The following is a 16,892-nucleotide window of genomic DNA, read 5'->3' as shown; positions in this document are numbered from 1 at the left end:
CACCGGGTACCAGCCTGGAGGGAGGGAGGAAAGGTGGAGGAGAGGGTGGAGGGTGGAGGAGGAATAGGCACACTGGAGGCTTGAGGGAGGGAGGGAGGGGGGGAGGGAGGGACAGCAATGCAGGGCTCTTCAGTTTGTCCAGCCAATATAGAAGAACCAAGTTAGCGCAGATGTATACTCATAACCTCACACGGCCAAAAGGCGTCTGAGGAATTGAAAATGTTGGTTACAGGATCCATAAATCCAATCTATCAGAGGAGCCGAATGACAGGTGGCCATCGCCGTAAAGATGTCACCACCAAGTCATCGAACAACTTCACCTCTGTAAGGAGCTCTATTTCAAATCAACTTGTACAGGACCAATCATAGCCAACCACAACCTCCCTCCCACCACTACCTGCCTGACAGAGCTACACAGACTCTATCCTACCACCAACCTGCATATTGGAGACATGAACGCCAGACATCCTCTACCGGTGTTGGAAAGGCCTCGCTGGCTACTTGTTGAACATCAAAAGCCAGCTAACAGGCCCAGACTTCCCCACGTTCTACAGCAGGGAACTCAGCCACTACTCCAGATATAGCAATAACAAACGGCAGATGCTTCACAACTATCTCTCAAAGACAAGGCCCTGTAACCTCCAGCGACCACCTACCTATAATCGCGACCATCTCAGCAACACCAATAACTATACCAGCTTCACCACGGAGGATCGCCAAGCAGACCGACTGGGGAACTATTCAACAGAAAAAGCTACAATGAACTTGAGAGACCCAAGTTGCTTGGCAACAGTCCTTGCAGACCATGAACCAGTCAGCCGGTGAACAAAATGACTGAAATCAACACATGGTGTGAGGCCATAGGAACAGCCTACCAGGAGGCCACGCCTCTCAAACGCAACAGAACTCTCCCACAACAGACTCCAGAGACTCCTTAGCCCTCCACAGAGCCAGTTCCAACTGCCACAACAGAGAGCCGAGATCCATGGATTTGGGACATCGTAAAGCTACAATACATACCAGAAGAATACGGAAGGAAATAAACAAGATCTCTGGAACAAAGCAACCTTAAAATGAGCCAGAAATAGTTAGACAACTCTCACATCATACAACGATCCAGGGGAGAGTTCTGGCGTCCAGGTTAAAGAGACTGAAGGTTCTGCAGCCACAACGAGTCATCATATATAACTGACCGCAGGAAGTAAATATATGACGACCAAAATAAAGAACCCATATTCAAGGGACATATGGAGAGACATCTTCGAATCACAAATAGAGAGAATAGAAGTTTGAAGTGGGTACCCACAGCAGGGAGCTCGTCATGATGAGAACTCCGAGACCCAGATTACACCGCACTCAGCCTTCCCTGAAATCATATGGGAGGATCTGAGGTGGACAGCCCACTATCCCAAACCAATCTCCTCGGAAGAACTCAAGCAGAGCCATCTCAATACCAAAAAATAAAGCCCCTGGTTATTCAGAGCATCACCAAGGAATCCTCAGCCACAAACAACCCCGGCCATGGACAGACCCCAAAGACCGTGAACGCTTGCCTGGCCTCCGGGTTACTTCCCAACTAAATTCAAAGGGCCATTATTACCTAACAAGGAAGAACCCGCCGTCCCACTAAACTACAGACCGATCTTCCCTCCTCGAAGTACCTGGAAAAATCCTAGAAAAATCATCAATAACCGTCACAATCACCTGGGAAACAACCAACAGAGTCAACTGCAGACAATTCGGGTTCAGAGAGGAAGTCCACCACAGCAGCGATAGCCCTGGCATGTGAAAACATAGCCCAGAGCCGCGGCAGTGTTGAACAATGTCAATCCTAACTCTCCGGGATGCTTAGCGAAGGCATTTGACAAAGTCATGACTTCGCCAACATTAGCTTCTTTGCAACTTTCTTGACTGCAGAAATGCTAGACGAGGTAGGACAACACACAGGAAGACCTCCCCACTCGCCAGGCAAGAGTCCTCAGAACGTCTCTCTCCCACCCTATATATTATCCTACACAAGTGACACCCCGCCTCCCACTAGAATAATGCCAGAAGATATTATGGCAAAATGCAGATGACATCACTCAAATAACAACACATCAAGGAGAAATCACTTGGTACAGGCCGACAACACCAGGCGGGAATTAGAAGGGTAACTAATTACGAAAAACAATGGAAAATCAAACCAGTCCCCAGAAATTCACAGTGATACCCTTATGCAGAAGGAAAACCCATCCGTGTAGTAACCAATAATGCCTGAATAGAATACAAAATCAGAGGGCACCCTCCTGGTACTGCATATATCACGACAGTTACTCATCATATCCACACCAGGAAGGAAAAACCAGAAAGAGAGCTGAAAACTATACCGCTACAAAAGCGCTTCCTGAAAATAAAACTCTCTGCCTGGTGAGCATCATTTATCCACACAGATATTAACACCCGTAGTACCTCTTCGTACTGAGCACCACTCAAATAGTAAAATTACAGGTGTGGTCCCAAAATGAAGCCCGAAAGATTCGTCACAGGTGAAAGATGCCCTTCACCAGAACCACAGCCAGAAATACATAGGAACCTGAAATAAAACCCATCCAACCAGCAGCTGCCTGGCCAGCAGAATCTGGCAAAAGATAGAACTTGATCAGAGCAAGAACTCCTTCAAAATTTTTAGATAACGACAACAACCATACATGGTTTCTAAAAGTTACCAAATCTCAAAGGTCCATTACCACCCCCGATCTATATCACAGCCAGGCAATAGACAACCTCCCTAGACCAGCATCCGCCAGTGGGGTCGACGGAATGAAATAAGGCCCTTAAAACACCCATATATATGGGACAGGGTAGGATGTCCTGGTGCCTGTGCCGGCTGAACAATAACTAACCATGACACAACCAAACACACTATTAGTAGTCAGCCCGCCCTCTCCTTTTACCCCCTCTAAATTTCTTGAATTTCGAACTAACTTCCTTCCCCTCCAATCTTCTTTTCACCCCTTCTTTCTCTACAAAAGTAAGGAGGTTAAGATTGAGTGAAGGAAAGAGGGAGGAGGGAGGAAGGTGATGGAGGGGACGGAGGAGGGAGGGAGGGAGGAGGATCTTCCAAGTCTTGTAATAGGGAAGGGAAGTTGCTGTCTCTTATGACTGTCTATTGTATTGTTGACGGGTGGGGAAGGCAGGGAGGGTAGGGGAGGAGTGGGAGGTGAGGGTAGGGAGGGTAGGGGAGTGATGGGGAATAGGAAAGGAGAAGTGGGGGAGAAAAATGTAAAAGGGGTTGGGGAAAGGGAAGAGGGAGGAAGGAAGGTGTAGGAGAGTAATTTAACAGTGTGTAAACCAAACCTGTCCCATATAAGAGTTGTTTACTATAAGATGACTACACATAGAGTGAACACCGGTTATATGGACCTTACCCCGGCCTCTCTTACTCAGGCTTACATAACAAAGTGATTCCCATAGGCCTGGACGACTCCTTTGGGACCCAGTCACAAGAGGGTCGACTCCGGGTGCCTAGGGGCGTAAACCGGAGATTCTCAAAGACATTAGGCGAGTGTTGTTATTCAGGTTATATAAAAGACATCAAGTGAGTGCTGTTTCCAGGTTATATAAAAGACTACAGCAACAATACAACAGCAGTAGTCAACAATAGAAGGAATTAGCACTGGGTATTGTGAAGAAAAAACTCATTCCTGATTGGCCAGTGGTTGAGATACCGATTCTCAACTGTCCAATCACGGGCCTGATCTCGAGGAGTTTTTATTTTCTTTATATTTTGATTCATTTATCATTATTATTATTATTACGTCAGGTTAGGTTAGGTTAGCTTTATGTCAGGTTAGGTTAGGTTAGCTTTACGTCAGGTTAGGTTAGGTTAGCTTTACGTCAGGTTAGGTTAGGTTAACTTTACGTCAGGTTAGGTTAGGTTAGCTTTACGTCAGGTTGAGTTAGGTTAGCTTTACGTCAGGTTAGGTTAGGTTAGCTTTACGTCAGGTTAGGTTAGCTTTACGTCAGGTTAGGTTAGGTTAGCTTTACGTCAGGTTAAGTTAGCTTTACGTCAGGTTAGGTTAGGTTAGCTTTACGTCAGGTTAGGTTAGGTTAGCATTAAGTCAGGTTAGGTTAGCTTTACGTCAGGTTAGGTTAGGTTAGCTTTACGTCAGGTTAGGTTAGGTTAGCATTACGTCAGATTAGGTTAGCTTTACGTCAGGTTAGGTTAGGTTAGCATTACGTCAGATTAGGTTATTTACGTCAGGTTAGGTTAGCTTTACGTCAGGATAGGTTAGGTTAGCTTTACGTCAGGTTAGGTTAGGTTAGCATTACGTCAGGTTAGGTTAGGTTAGCTTTACGTCAGGTTAGGTTAAGGTTAGCTTTACGTCAGGTTAGGTTAGGTTAGCTTTAAGTCAGGTTAGGTTAGGTTAGCTTTACGTCAGGTTAGGTGTTCTAAGTCAGGTTAGGTTAGGTTAGCTTTACGTCAGGTTAGGTTAGGTTAGCTTTAAGTCAGGTTAGGTTGGATAAACTACCATTAGAGGATAAACTTAACCACCAAATGAAATAAACTGAGGTGATTAATTTCGAGGTAGTCCTTCTCCTTCCCCCCCCCTCCTCCTCCCCCACCCCTCCTCCTCCCCCCTCCCCTCCCTCACCTCATTCCTCCGGCCCTCCACCCCCTTCCCACCCCCCCCCCCCATCCCTCAAAGGGTAAAAATTAATAACACCAACAACCTAATTTGCATAATACAAGATGTGTTATGTGTCAGTGGTCAGTCATAAGGCGCCACATAACGAGTCATTAGTGTAATACTGTTATCGTCGCTTTAATAATGACATCTTGATACTTAAAAGGCTTAATGACTCTGTTTGGGTCGAGGGTATGACGTGACAATGTGGTAATTAACGGGTGATGAAGGTATTAATTAGTGGTGAGAGAGAGAGAGAGAGATTGCTATGGTATTTTTGTGTCCAAGCCCAATCGACGAAGAAAGGACAGACAGACAGACAGACAGACAGACAGACAGACAGACAGACAGACAGACAGACAGACAGACAGACAGACACATCTCTCGACAGCGTGTCATCCAAACAATAACCGCCGCCCATCAGGTCACTCAACCAATCACCGACCCCCATCCAGCAACTGAACCAATCACCGCCTCTCACCAAGCAACCCTAACCAATCACCAAAGCCAATCCGATAACCCAACCAATCACCGCTAGCCCATCCAGCAACCCAACCAATCACCAACGCCCATCTAAAAACTGAACCAATAACCGCCCACAAGACGTTTTCTCCCTGGGTGGATATCAACCAGTGACGGTTATTTCCCTAGCGATTCAAAACAACCAATCAAGAGCGACCAAGGGCCCAGAAGAAACATAAGAGTGTTTATGGAATTTCATTAACCTCCCAACATCAAAGCCTCCTCATTGGTCCTTACCTCCCTACACCAAGCCTCCTCATTGGTCACTTACCTCACTCTGACAGATAGTTTTTCCTGCCATTGGCTCGTCGCTGGACAGTGGCAGAGCGACGCAGGGCGGTGATTGGCTGACAAGTGTCCGTCTTCTTGGTCCTGACAGGCGAGTCCTCGAAGTCCGACATCTTCTTGGGCGAATCCTGTAGGTCCATGGTCAGTAGGAGGTACCATAGTCAGTAGGAGGTACCATAGTCAGTAGGAGGTACCATGGTCAGTGGGAGTATGGTCAGTAGGAGGTACCATGGTCAGTAGGAGTACCATGGTCAGTAGGAGGTACCATGGTCAGTAGGAGGTACCATGGTCAGTAGGAGGTACCATAGTCAGTAGGAGGTACCATGGTCAGTAGGAGTACCATAGTCAGTGAGGTACCATAGTCAGTAGGAGGTACCATGGTCAGTGAACATAAGTTGGGAGGTACCATGGTCAGGAGGAGGTACCATAGTCAGTAGGAGGTACCATAGTCAGGAGGGAGGTACCATGGTCAGTAGGAGGTACCATGGTCAGGAGGCGGGACCATAGTGTAGGAGGCCTCCATGGTCAGTAGGAGGTACCATAGTCAGTAGGAGGTACCATGGTCAGTAGGAGGTACCATAGTCAGTGGAGGTACCATGGTCAGTGGGAGGTACCATGGTCAGTAGGAGGTACCATAGTCAGTAGGGGCATGGTCGTAGAAGTACCATGGTCAGGAGGGGACCATGGTCAGTAGGAGGTACCATGGTCAGTGGGGTATAAGGTACCATAGTCAGTAGAGGTACCATAGTCGGAACATAGTAGGAGTGCCATGGTCAGTAGGAAGCGGAGGTACCATAGTCAGTAGGAGGTACCATGGTCAGTAGGAGGTACCATGGTCAGGAGGCGGGACCATGGTCAGTAGGAGTACCATGGTCAGTGATACCATAGTCAGTGGAGTACCATGGTCAGTAGGGGTACCATGGTAGTAGGAGTTACCTGGCCAGTAGGGTACCATGGTCAGTAGGAGGTACCATGGTCAGTAGGAGTACCATAGTCAGTGGGGTACCATGGTCAGTGGAGTACCATGGTCAGTAGGAGAGTACCATAGTCAGTAGGAGTGTACCATGGTCAGGAGGAGGTACCATAGTCAGTAGGAGTACCATGGTCAGTAGGGAGTACCATGGTCAGTAGGAAGTACCATGGTCAGTAGGAACATGGTCAGTAGGAGGTACCATGGTCGGTAGATACCATGGTCAGGAGGAGGTCATAGTCAGTGGGAGGTACCATGGTCAGTAGGAGGTACCATGGTCAGTGGAGGAGTACCATGGTCAGTAGGAGGTACCATAGTCAGTAGGAGACCATAGTCAGTGGAGGTACCATGGTGGGTACCATGGTCAGTAGGAGGTACCATAAGTGGGAGGTACCATAGTCAGTAGGAGGTACCATGGTCAGGAGGAGTACCATGGTCAAGGGGAATTAGGAGGTACCATGGTCAGTGGAGAATTCCATAGTCAGTGGGAGGTACCATGGTCAGTAGGAGGTACCATGGTCAGTAAGGTACCATGGTCAGTGGAGGTACCATGGTCCAATGGTCAGTGGGTGGACCATGGTCAGGGAGGAACCCTGGTCAGTAGGAGGTACCATGGTCAGTAGGAGGTGCTTTACACTGCAACCTGGTCAGCTGATATACTTTGTGAGACATAGACTCTCTCTCTCTCTCTCTCTCTCTCTCTCTCTCTCTCTCTCTCTCTCTCTCTCTCCCCCTCCCTCTCTCTCTAGCTTACACTTTTCCTCGTCACTAGAGATCGAGAACCACAACACAACACAACACAACACAACACAACCAACTCACTTAATCTACAACCTACAACTCTAACATCCAAAATGGCTCCTGAATTGGCTGAGACTCTACAAGTGTCCTTCCTTGATCCCCAGTTACAAAGGACAATTATCGAAGGACTCTCTGGATTGTGTCGTTGAGAGGAGATCGTAGGATTTGTCTGGCCCAGGGGTAGATCTGGGGCAGAAGTGTGGGACCTGGAGGAACGTCTTGGGATTGGGGACTTGGAGGAGCGTCAGGATTGGGACCTGGAGGAACGTCGATTGGGGACTGGAGATGTCATGGGATTGTACCTGGGGATTGGGGACCTGGAGACGTGTTGGGATTGTCCTGGGGATTGGGGACTTGGAGGAACGTCTTGGGATTGTACCTGGGGATTGGGGACCTGGAGGAACGTCTTGGGATTGTACCTGGGGATTGGGGACCTGGGCTCTTGGAATTGTACCTGGGGGTTGGGGACGCGTCTTGCGGTTGTACCTGGTTGGGGACCTGGAGGAACGTCTTGGGATTGTACCTGGGGATGGGGACCTGGAGGAACGTCCCTGGGGATTGGGGACCTGGAGGAACGTCATGGGATTGTACCTGGGATTGGGGACTGGAGGAATGTCATGGGATTGTACCCGGGGTTGGGGACCTGGAGGAACGTGTTGGGATTGTACGGGGATTGGGGACTTGGAGGAACGTCTTGGGATTGTACCGGGGATTGGGGACCTGGAGGAACGTCTGGATTGTACCTGGGGATTGGGGACCTGGAGGAACGTCTTGAATTGTACCTGGGGATTGGGGACCTGGAGGAACGTCTTGCGGTTGTACCTGGGGATTGGGGACCTGGAGGAACGTCTTGGGATTGTACCTGGGGATTGGGGACCTGGAGGAACGTCATGGGATTGTACCTGGGGATTGGGGACCTGGAGGAACGTCATGGATTGTACCTGGGGATTGGGGACCTGGAGGAACGTCATGGGATTGTACCTGGGGATTGGGGACCTGGAGGAACGTCATGGATTGTACCTGGGGATTGGGGACCTGGAGGAACGTCTTGGGATTGTACCTGAGATTGGGGACCTGGAGGAACGTCTGGAATTGTACCTGGGGATTGGGGACCTGGAGGAACGCTGGGATTGTACCTGGATTGGGGACCTGGAGGAACGTCTTGGGATTGTACCTGGGGATTGGGGACCTGGAGGAACGTCGGGGTTGTACCTGGGAACGTGTACCGGAATTAAGAACCTGAGGAATGTCACACTTCACCCACGACCTATTAACCTGTGTACCTGGCAACATACCTGTGGATTAGGGACCTGGATGAGTGTTCGAGGCCTCATTATGCGGATGTTGTTATTGTCCTCGGGAACGTCTCCGAGGACGACGTTAACGAGGGCGTACTCCATCAGCGAGCAGAAGACGAACACGGTGCACGAGGACATGAACACATCGATGGCCTGCCGGAAGGAGTGAGTCAGTTGTTAAGACTGGTACCTTGGTGATCGGATTGGTACCGCTATAGAAATATCACCTTAAGTTAGAACTGTCACCTTGACCCACCAACATCACCTTGACCCAACATCATTACCTTGACCCACCATCATCACCTTGACCCACCAACATCACCTTGACCCACCATCATCACCTTGACCCACCAACATCACCTTGACCCACCAACATCATTACCTTGACCCACCATCATCACCTTGACCCACCAACATCACCTTGACCCACCAACATCACCTTGACCCACCATCACCTTGACCCACCAACATCACCACCAACATCACCTTGACCCACCAACAACACCACCAACATCACCTTGACCCCCAACACTCATTACCTTGACCCACCAACATCACCTGACCCAACATCATTACCTAGACCCACCAACATCACCTTGACCCACCAACACCTTGACCCACCAACATCACCACCAACATCACCTTGACCCCCAACATCATTACCTTGACCCACCAACATCACCTGACCCACCAACATCACCTTGACCCACCAACATCACCTGACCCACCAACATCACCTTGACCCACCACACATCACCTTGACCCACCAACACCAACACCTGACCCCCAACATCATTACCTTGACCCACCAACATCACCTTGACCCACCATCATTACCTAGACCCACCAACGTCACCTTGACCCACCAACATCACCTTGACCACACCAACATCACCACCAATATCACCTTGACCCCCAACATCATTACCTTAACCCACCAACATCACCTTGACCCAACATCACCTAGACCCACCAACATCACCTTGACCCACCAACATCACCTTGACCCACCATCACCTTGACCCAACATCATTACCTAGACCCACCAACATCACCTTGACCCAACATCATTACCTAGACCCACCAACATCACCTTGACCCACCAACATCATTACCTTGACCCACCATCATTACCTTGACCCACCAACATCACCTTGACCCACTAACATCACCAACATCACCTTGACCCCCAACATCATTACCTAGACCACCAACATCACCTTGACCCACCAACATCACCACCAATATCACCTTGACCCCCAACATCATTACCTTGACCCCCAACATCATTCTTGACCCACCAACATCACCTTGACCCACCATCATTACCTAGACCCACCAACATCACCTTGACCCACCAACATCACCACCAACATCACCTTGACCCCCAACATCATTACCTTGACCCACCATCATACCTTGACCCACCAACATACCTTGACCCACCAACATCACCTTGACCCACCAACACACCTTGACCCACCAACATCACCACCAACATCACCTTGACCCCCAACATCATTACCTTGACCCACCAACATCACCACCAACATTACCTTGATATAAGAGACAGGAGGGAGACTTCTGGGAGTTAGCGTGTTGGGTGGAGAGGGTGAGTAGAGAGGACCCCCAGAGTGACCCACTGACGGCCCCTGGCCTGATCCAGAAACTGATCCACGACATGATGACGATGAGGCAGGTGGGGATGTAGGTGTGAACAGGTAGTACCCGCTTAAGGTGAACACGATCTCCAGACACGTGAAGTTACCTGTAGGAGGGAGACCTGGTGGTGGGTGTGTACCTGTAGGAGGAAGACCTGTGAGTGGGTGTACCTGTAGGAGGAAGACCTGGTGAGGGGTGTACCTGAGGAGGAGGACCTGTGATGTACCTGTAGGAGGAAGACCTGGTGTGGGGTGTACCTGAGGAGGAGGACCTGGTGAGTGGTGTGTACCTGTAGGAGGAAGACTTGAGTGGGTGTGTACCTGTCGAGGAAGACCTGGTGTGGGGTGTGTACCTGTAGGGAGGAAGACCAGGAGTGGGTGTGTACCTGCAGGAGGAGGACCTGGTGAGGGGTGTGTACCTGCAGGGAGGAAGACCTGGTGAGTGGGTGTGTACCTGTGGGAGGAAGACCTGGTGAGTGGGTGTGTACCTGTAGGGGAAGACCTGGTGAGGGTGTGTGCCTGGTAGGAGGAAGACCTGGTGAGTGGGTGTACCTGTAGGAGGAAGACCTGGTGGGTGGGTGTGTATCTGTAGGAGGAAGACCTGGTGAGTGGGTGTGTACCTGTAGGAGGAAGACCTGGTGAGGGTCTGTACCTGAAGGAGGAAGATCTGGGAGGGGTGTGTATCTGAAGGAGGAAGACCTGGTGAGTGGGTGTGTACCTGTAGGGAGGAGGACCTGGTGGTGGGTGTGTACTAGGAGGAAGACCTGGTGAGGGTGTGTACCTGTAGGAGGAAGACCTGGTGAGTGGGGTGTACCTGAGGAGGAGGACCTGGTGAGTGGGTGTGTACCTGTAGGAGGAAGACCTGGTGAGTGGTGTACCTGTAGGAGGAGGACTCAAGAGTGGTGTACCTGTAGGAGGAAGACCTGGTGGAGTGGTGTACCTGTAGGAGGAAGACCGAGTGGGTGTGTACCTAGGGAGGAAGACCTGGGGGTGTGTATCTGTAGGGAGAAGACCTGGTAGTGGGTGTGTACCTGTGGGAGGAAGACCTGGTGAGGGTGTGTACCTGTGGGAGGAAGACCTGTGAGTGTACCTGAATGAGGAAGACCTGAGAGGAAATAGACCTGTGACTATTACCTGTATAGAAAACCTGATAATTATTCTACCCAGAACAGTACTTGGCTGACGCTGTAAATAATACCCACCCTCTCTCTCTCTCGGATCCACATTAACCACTATTTCTTCATCTACCTCTTCACCTCCACTACCTCCATCACCTCTCACTCTCTTCAACCTCCACTACCCACCTTTACACCATTCCTTATCGTGTCAGGCATCAGTAACGTAAATATATATTACTACCATATAATAGTAAGCCTATGAGTAAGTTTATGTCCCCCTAACCCAAACAAAATTATCTATATATTTCGGGGAGGGTCAAAGAAGAAGGTAAGAAGTTAGGTTAGGTTAGGTTAGGTTAGTTTGCTAGGGTTAGGGTTGATTTGGTTTAAGAGTAGTTAGGTTAGTATATCTCCAAGTCATTAATGTTCAGATACAAATATTATCATGAAATAATAATAACAATTAACCTTAAACTTTCACTATAACAAATGTGTAATGACTATTGTTGTTCACACACACACACACACAACACACACACACACACATTTCGGCTCCTTCAAACTCGACCCATTTCAGAAATTAGTGTGTCTGTCGCTCCAAATTTGGCTCAGCCCTTCTTGCTTTGATGTCCACCGCTTGCCCGTGTCACTGAGTTATGAAAAAAATTATTATATTGTATTAACCCGAGTCATCCCGTGTGCAGTGTGGTAAAGGCGTCCCACTGTGTGTCCCGCAGGAGCTTTCACTCTTACACTCTCTAGCTGCTCTTTAAACTGTCAAAGCCCTTCTGAAATCTGGTACTTCAGTGGAATTTTTCCTTACGTCTGCCCTGAAAATCTAACTGGAATCTAATTTCTTTGTGATCGCTGTTTGCAAGTTCGTTCTCCTCGACACTACTAATGAGGTTTTTCTGTTCGACAGAACTAAATCCAGTATATTATTACCCCTGTGGTTCGGTTATATGTTGACTAGAAACAGTCCTGGATCGTCTCGGAGAATCCTCTGACTCTGAGTTACCGCAAGTCAATCCAATCTATTTGGGCCAGTTAAAAGTCGCCTACTATACAGACTTTGTTGTGTATGGAAGCCCTGCGCATTTCATCCCAGATAAGTGCTCATGGACTCTATCAAGATTGCGGAGGCTACTCCTGTGATTAATTTTCCCGACCGTCGATTAATTCTATCCAAATTGTTTCTTGTATTCTGCCTCAGTTTTTATTTCCTATTTATTATTAATTTCAGATTATCCCTAACATAGATTGCTACTCCGCCTTCTGGTCTGCCTATGAGTATGAATAATTTAACCCGCAATTTGGTATTCAACCGGTAACTCACGAGTCTAGGTTGATCCATGCTTTATGAATGCTATTGTATCGATTTTTCGGTACATACCAAGCGTCTCTAATATCCATTTTGTTTCTCATACTTCTACTGTTCGCGTAGTAGACATTTAAGATAGTGTGTTCTGAGTCCTCCCTATCCGCGTTTAGTTTTAAACTCCTGTTTAATTTAGTTTTCATTCATTCCGAACACTATACTCTCGTAATCTTTTACTTTGTTTACCTCCCCACTGCAGTTTCCACCCCCGTGCCCATATGTTCCCTAGCAGTTTAAAGACTCTGATATCCTTTGAACCTGCCCCTCTAGAGACCCAGCCAGGGCTACACCCCATCCTCGAGACAGGCACCCCATCCCTAGCATAAGGTCCCTTCTGCCGTAGAAGTTGTCCCAGTTGTCAATGAATGGGACTGATATTGACTTGCATATCGTCAGATTGGTCGTTGACACCAACCGCCCTTGACAACCATTCACTGCCAACTCCCAGGCAGGACACAGCATATGATAGATCCTCAGACCTAATACGTCCCATAGCTGCCTTGAACTTATCAAGAAGCTCCTCGCCTCCCCACCGGCCAATATCATTGCCCTCCTGCACTGAGGCAGATAATGGGTTTGTTCCACACAGACAAGATATTGTCCATCCTGTCAATTATATCCCCACCCCAGCCCTGGCAAACACACCCTCATCCTATTTTGTTCTACCACAAAGGCCCCTGTCCAAGTACCCAATGAGTCACCAACAAAGTTTTATACCTTCCTTGTCATCCTGTCCCTGACTGTACTAACACCCATCTGTCTATCACACTGAACGAGTTGGAACACTTAGCTGTTGTTGTCGTATCCTTGGTATTTCTTCACCACCAGCTTGTCTCCACCCTCACAACCTTCCACTCGCTTGAGTTTCACACTGACTCCTGTCCTGCCTCTTTAACCTCGCCTTTCCTTTTTAATTTCAGGTTCTCCGACGGCCCTCTCAATTTCTTCCTTGGCCTCGCCAATTCTTCCATGGACCACCCAGTCTGGTCAACAAACTCACACCCAAGAACCATAGACTGGCCATATCTGATAATTATCCCCAGGAGCACCTCACGACCTTTCCCTAATGAGGTCAGAACACAACCTGTACAGTAGTAGTAGTGGTAGTGGTGGTGGTGGTAGTAGTGTGTGGTAATGATGGGAGAGAGAGAGACAGACACAGAAATACGCAACAACAAATACACCTGTAGATACAAACCACACATACCTGACTGCGTCCATTCTCCCAATCAGTCAATACTTTCTACAAGTGAAAAATATTCTCACTCTGTATACCTGAAGAATCTCACCTCAGCTTATTTCACCCTGAAGATTAAACCACCCTAACGTTATTTGGGGGAGAAAGTTGCTTTTGTTTGGCTAGTTAAAGTTATATTAGCTAGGTTAGGTTAGAGTTATTCTATCAGCAGTTCGTATGGAAAGTTCGCTGGAAGTGTTTGCTGGCTAGTGATAGGATCGTTCCATGATAACACGCCAACAGTTCACTCCCAAGCAAAACCGAGCGTGACAAATTTCCATCCCTTAACCCTTAAATGGGGGACTCCTCTGTGCTAACGTCTGGCATTAACTAGATAAATCTACATGGTTAATAAAAATTCTCCTCATTAACTGACGTTTCTTGATTTATTTAACAAAGACCAATGTACATGAAGGGTTTACAGAAATAAAATAAGAAACAAAATGCTATTCCTCCATTTTGTACAATATATTTGAGAAGAACAAATCTTCTATAACAATTTTTTCCCAAAGTGACTCCTTCTAAACATATGGTAAGCAAACCAATACGACAAACATCAACTCAGAATAAACGAGACAAAGGTTCTATTTTACCAGAAGAAATGTACGTTTCTGCATTTTATTACAGAAATGAAATCAACAAATAACAACATATTAAGATAGTTAAATTAAACAATAATACTTTCCAGAAAATATCACAACAAAATTAATAAAAATATAACCTGATAAACCTGATGATCTCAACACGAATCGAAACAAGAACAAAAGTAAAAAATTCCTATAAAACAAAAATCAAATTATTCAAATAAAAATGAAAAATGAAAAAAAATAACCTCGACATGAACTCTTGAGTCCAAGCGATACTGAACCCCTTTCAAAACAAGAGATGAGTATTGTTTGTGTGCCAGGTCACTGAATGTCATCCAGACCCTACTATAATTGCACCCACGGCACCATAACCCCGTGGCATGCTCACAACACACCCCCTCATACATTTATTCAGTCATCAATCTCTCTCTCTCAATCGCCATTTAAAAGACCCATCCGACAAATCCCACCCGACATCCAATTTAATCTCAGAATAAAAACTCTATATGACAACTCACCCCATCGTACGTAAAACAAAGAAGAGTGAAGACAGTAAAATTAGACAGGCGCGTCTGCCAATCCAACGCCCTAAAACAAAAAACGCCTAATACGCTCTGGAGAGTCTTGTGACATCGGCCTGAGGGAAATATTGATATTTTAATGATAATAACCTGTATTAAAGGTTCATTTGACCATATTTTTAAAGCTTAATACTGTTGCATGCGTTGTCGTCTTACATCACCTGAAGATTAGACACCCTAAGTTTATTTCAACCTTAAGATTAGTCACCTATCTAATCTAACCTAAACTAACCTAAACCAAAACCCGCAAGAAATAAAGGAACAAGATGATACCCCACTATGAGAGAGAGAGAGAGGAGAGAGAGAGAGAGAGAGAGAGACGCCCATCAGACACACGAGGTCCTCATACACGACAGAGGGGAAACAATTGCCATCTATTAGGGACAAAGCAGGGAAATATTCACCCAGAAATGAAAACTGGGAAAAAAAATCTCTAGAAGAATCGAATTGTACGCTGATAACTAACAATAGCTAATACACTACTAAAACATCCCAACCAATAAATAAACACCAATAATTAAACACTATTCCAACTAATTACTTTCTTAATCTTTTAATTATTTTGAGATACGCTGCCGAGAGGAGCATCTTGGGAACACCTGAGAACACTTGAGGAACATTGATAAACACATGGGGAACACCTGAGAACACCTGGGAGAACACCTGGGAAACACTGGGAGAACACCTGAGAAACACCTGGGAGAACACTTGAGAACACTGGGAGAACACTTGAGGACACCAGAGACACTTGAGAACACTCTAGAGACACTTGAGGAACACCTGGAGACACTTGAGGAACACCTAGGAGACACTTGAGAACACCTAGAGACACTTGAGAACACTTAGAGAGACACACGAGGAACACCTCTGGGGAGCAACGGTAATGAGAACGCCCAAGTGTGTGTGTAAGAGGTTATGATCCTAGGGAGCGTGGACTGACCATGTTATCTCAGTGCCTTAGGTGTCTGTTGATAAGCCCTGTCCACACACTTGAGCTTATGGGTAGATGGTGATAGTAGGGTATAGTGGTGTGACAGTGATGGGTGGTGTGGTGGTAGTGGTGGTATAGGAGGGAGTAGTGATGGGTGGTGGTGGTGGTGGGTGATAGTGATGGGTGGTGGTGGGTGATAGTGATGGGTGGTGGTAGATAGTGATGGGTGGTGGTGATAATGATGGGTGGTGGTGATAGTGGGATAGTGGTGGTGGTGATAGTTGGGGTGTGTGTGGGTGTATGGTATGGGACTGGATAGAAGGTAAATGTTGTTAGTAGTGATGGTGGTAATAGTGATGGCAACTACATACACTGTACATCACCACACTCACCACCTCCTACAGAAGTGATGTGACAATCCAGTATCTAGTGGTCCAACTTGGGTCCCTTGATCAGATTGTCCCAGACACCAGAGTAAGGAAGATCACCCCACAGTTGGCATTAAATAAACACCCCTGACATTTCCAAGGACGAGAAGGAGAGCTGGCCTGTTGGTACTACACAATCTGTCTCTTGCCTCCCCTTTGTCTCTGTCTTCTCTCCCCTGTCTGTCTGTATCTTTTCCTTTTTATCTGTTTTTTCTCTCAGTCTTTTCTTTTGTCTGTTCGTCTTGTTCATTTGTCTGTCTCTACTATTCCCTGTTCACCTCCTCCACCTGTCATCCCCCTTAGTGTACCCAACCTGTAGTTCAGCCCCTCACCATACCTGAGGGGGGCTAATTCCAGGTGATCTACATATAGTAAAACTGGGACAGTCTCGAGTAACATGCACCGAGAACGTACACAATGAT

The 16,892-nt window shown here is 47.3% G+C and overlaps 1 protein-coding gene across 1 annotated transcript in view; it reads right to left on the bottom strand.

Annotated features, from left to right (window-relative positions):
• The window catches only part of LOC121859277 (glycine receptor subunit alpha-2-like), a gene marked incomplete in the record, with an annotated part of 72,413 nt that overhangs the window by 18,470 nt on the left and 37,051 nt on the right, over positions 1-16,892 (bottom strand). The window contains 3 exon segments of the mRNA XM_042356052.1: positions 5,464-5,608; positions 8,547-8,702; positions 10,106-10,126. Coding sequence (XP_042211986.1) covers positions 5,465-5,608; positions 8,547-8,702; positions 10,106-10,126 — 321 coding nt within the window.

Source organism: Homarus americanus, unplaced genomic scaffold (genome assembly GCF_018991925.1).
Source record: "Homarus americanus isolate GMGI-L3 unplaced genomic scaffold, GMGI_Hamer_2.0 scaffold36188, whole genome shotgun sequence".
Classification (NCBI taxonomy): domain Eukaryota; kingdom Metazoa; phylum Arthropoda; class Malacostraca; order Decapoda; family Nephropidae; genus Homarus; species Homarus americanus.
This window is presented reverse-complemented; position numbering and strand designations above follow the sequence as displayed.